General features: G+C 33.9%; 1 protein-coding gene across 1 annotated transcript; it reads left to right on the forward strand.

Moving 5' to 3' along the window:
• The first annotated feature begins 1,576 nt into the window (after positions 1 to 1,576).
• On the forward strand, positions 1,577 to 2,157 carry LOC111802301 (cyclin-dependent protein kinase inhibitor SMR1-like). The gene has a single exon (XM_023686612.1). The coding sequence runs from the start codon at positions 1,614 to 1,616 to the stop codon at positions 2,016 to 2,018; it is 405 nt and encodes a 134-aa protein (XP_023542380.1). The 5' UTR covers positions 1,577 to 1,613; the 3' UTR covers positions 2,019 to 2,157.
• The last annotated feature ends 1,883 nt before the right edge of the window (positions 2,158 to 4,040 follow it).

The following is a 4,040-nucleotide window of genomic DNA, read 5'->3' on the forward strand; positions in this document are numbered from 1 at the left end:
CAATTACATATATAGTTGTCCTATTTTTTTTACTCTAACACCAGAAGTTTACCGTTTTAAACTTGACTAAGACTCAATATATAATTCAGTCTAAAATTGTTTAAAAACAAGGACAATAAATCTCTTACATGCTTATAATAGAGTACTATTAATTATGTAATTTAAACCTAATTTTACATTATTTCTTCATAGAGTTGTCCTAAAAACCCTTTTCATTTCGGTCTAATATGATATTAAAAAAATTAAATAAAAATAAAATAGAATCTAAAAAGTTTTCCTCCTAATTTGCTTCACCACCAAATATTTTTATAATTGATAATTTATATATAATTTAAGACTTTATTATAGATGGAAAGTTATAGCGTTACACCAAATATTTTAAGTCAATTATCTTATATTTTATATGTGCAATTATTGTACTAAAAAAATTTAACATAGATTTTGTTATTTTTTATTTATTAATTCTTCAAATTACACAAAATAACGAGAAATTATTGAACGAGAACATTACAATGTGTTAATGTTTAACCATAATTGTTAGATTTATAGTCGTGATATAAATTCTTTTGAAGTAAAAGAAAGTAAAAAATGTAAAAAACTCTTTAAATTTTCATTCGAAAAATAAATTTATAGTTATAGACCAATTCTGATATAAATACATTAGTATGACTCGAGAATGTAACGATCCATGCCCAAGATTCGAAATTTGAATTTAGCACCTGATGGTCTCGACACTCCTTTGTATCCCTTGCAACATAGTGACGTAACCTACTTATTTCTTAAGAGCGAAAACTATCCCCACGAACCAACACGAGTCCTTCCAGCATGTTCTTCTCCACTCACATGCATCCCGAAAATTTTATAGGAGATCATCCCGCAGTAACTGAAAATGAAAATGAAAATGCACGTTATAGGCTAGACAGTAACTTTTAATTCATTTAAGTTTTTTTTAATCATACTATTCACAAATTTGTAATTTGACACTTGAGAATGTAACGATCAATACTCATAATTCGAAATTCGAATTCAGCACATGATGGTCTTGACACTCCCTTGCATCCCTTGCGACATAGTCACATAACCTACTTATTTTTTAAGAGCGAAAACTATCCCCACGAACCAACACGAGTCTTTCCAGCATGTTCTTCTCGAGTCACATGCATCCCAGAAAATTTTATAGGAGATCACTCAGTAGTACCCGAAAATGAAAGATGCACGTTATAGACTAGACAGTAACTTTTAATTCATTAAAGTTTTTATAATCATACCATCCCCAAATTCACTCTCGTTCAGATATGATATCGGTTCATTCACGTTAATTCATCCTTTTCGAGTAAATTCCCTCCCTCTCAAGCATGTGGTAATTAATCTCATTGTAATAAGCTTTTTATGTTTTACATTCCAACTTCCATCCCCATCATAAGATTCTTTTCCCCTTAGTTTGTGGGAATAAAGAGAACTCTCTCTCTCTCTCTCTCTCTCTCTCTGGATTATCTTCTAATGCACGCCTTCTTAATCTCACCCATTTGGGTACCCACATAAATACCCACTCCCCTCACCCCCAAACAAACATTACTCCCCATTTTTGCACCGCCGCCTCGAACCTCTCAGAAATGTCCACAGGCCTCGATCTCCGACGCACTTTCCTCGAAACCGTCCGCCGTCGGGACCTCAACCTTCCAATTCCACGCCCGTCCTCATCAGCGCCCGATCACAGCGACACAATTCAAAAACAGAGTATCGACACCACCGCCACCGCCTCCGCCGCCGCCTCCGCCGAAGGAGAATTATGCTGCCGCACGCCGACTTCCGCAGAGAACAAGATTCCGGCGTTACTGCAATGTCCGCCGGCGCCGCGGAAGCGGAAAAGACCTCCGAGTTGTAGAAGAAGACTAATGGAGCTTGAATTCGTGCAGATCGTGAGTAGAGAAGAGATCGAACCGTATTTGAATTCGAGTTTCGAACACGAAGACAGAGTTCGAAAATCCGCTAAACGAAGCTTCTGCGAATGTAAATGATTAAATTAATCGATTATTTCTTCAATCGCCATTGTTAACAAGCTTTTTCTTCTTCTTCTTCTTCTTCTAATTCTTCTCTTGAGAATATTAATCACACGATTAATGTATGTATACAAACGATTTTCCGTTCAGATCCAAATCCGAATTCGTTCCAACTGATTCTGAATTCGTTCTGTTTTTATGAATCTCTCTTGACTTTCTTTGATGCGATTGATAAATTGAATTCGTTCCAAATTCTGGTTGTTTCGTAATTTCGATGAGATACTGTGTGATCTGTCCTCAAGTTTTGACAATTTTCGTGTTGAGTGATCGACACGACTTTGGGATTGATAAACTTCCGTTGTTTAATTTCCTTTTTTTTTTATTTATTTATTTAATTACTTATAGAAACAACTTTNGATGAGAGAGAAAACAGAGTACACTATTTTTCTGCATGTAACTGAGTCTGATGGACTAAGAATGAAGTAACGAACCAATTTCCGAGGCGAAGTGTAATGCTTCTTTACTTGATGCCTAATAGTTTAGATATTTGTTGGAGTATCGAACATTGAATTTGATGCTCGATAGCTTCGGTATTCTTCTGACATAACTCATATGCGTGAACTTTTGGAGTTTCTGTGATTGAATTTAGATATTTTTAGGAGTTCACTTGATACATGGTGGAGTTACCCAAAAAATAAAGTGCATCTTGTTGGTATATTTTTGTAACGGTCTAATCCGTTACGTACCGGTGTCAGTCTCACGATTTTAAAACATGAGATCTCACAATCCACCCCTGGAGGGCCCATCATCCTCACTGGCATACCGTTCGATTTTCACAGCCAATAATAAATGTTTCGTTCTCCTCTCCAACCGATATGAGATCTCACGATCCACCCTGTTTAGGGATCAATGTCCTCGCTGGCACACAACTCTAGCTCTGATACCATTTGTAACAACCCAAGTCCACCGTTAGCAGATATAGTCTGCTTTGGCTCCTTACATACCGTCGTCAATTTCACGATTTTAAAACGTGGGATCTTATAATCTACCTCATTGAGAGCCCAGTATCTTCATGGGCACACCACTCGGTTTCCACACGCCTATAAGAAATATTTTGTTCTCCTCTCCAACTAATGTGGATCTCACAATACACTCTCCTTGGAGATCAATGTCTCACGGGCACATAATCGATGTCTGGCTCTGTTACCATTCATAACAACCTAAGTCCACTGTTAACAAATATCATATGCTTTGACTCATTACATACTACCATTAGGCTCACGATTTTAAAATGCGTCTCTTTGTAAAACTTTTCATACTCTTATAAGAAATGTTTCGTTCTTCTCAACAACTAACGTGGGATCTCACAGTATAGTAATTTTTTGAGTCATAAGAATTAATGGTTCTATTTATTTATGTGCCTAAAAAAAAAAGAAAAATAGTATTAATTATTACAAATGGTTACTCTAGAAAAAGTAATATTATTATTATTTTTTGACAATATAATAATTTAATTTTCTATTTTTCATATCTCTTGGATAGTGAGATCCCATCCAGAGAATCCGGTAGAATAGAAGGTTTGGAGAGACAGTAAAAAAGAGAGTCAACTTCTCTGCCGCAATTTTTTCTGGTAAATGAAGAGAGAGAGAGAAAAAAAAAACATTTATTTTGCATTTATTATTTATTTATTTTCAATTCCTAATTTTAAAAATGTCAATTTAATATTTTTAGTTTAATTAAATCTTCTAAAAAAATTGTTAATTTGCGATAATAAAGTTGATTTTTTGGAAGATTTAACCAAATTAAAATTATAATATATAATTTAATAATTAAAAAAAAGATAAATTAAAATAATTCTTTATAGGTTCTAAAACATCCCTTCTTACGCAAAGGACAAATAAATTCCTTTTTATTTAATTTGGAAATCAAAATTTTCTAGAAGATCAATGGGAAGAAGGAAAAAAAAAAACAAAAATTCAGAAAAATAAATAATAAATTAGAAAAATAGATCTTGAGATGAATATTAAAGAATTTATTGGT

Source organism: Cucurbita pepo, chromosome LG09 (assembly GCF_002806865.2).
Source record: "Cucurbita pepo subsp. pepo cultivar mu-cu-16 chromosome LG09, ASM280686v2, whole genome shotgun sequence".
Classification (NCBI taxonomy): domain Eukaryota; kingdom Viridiplantae; phylum Streptophyta; class Magnoliopsida; order Cucurbitales; family Cucurbitaceae; genus Cucurbita; species Cucurbita pepo.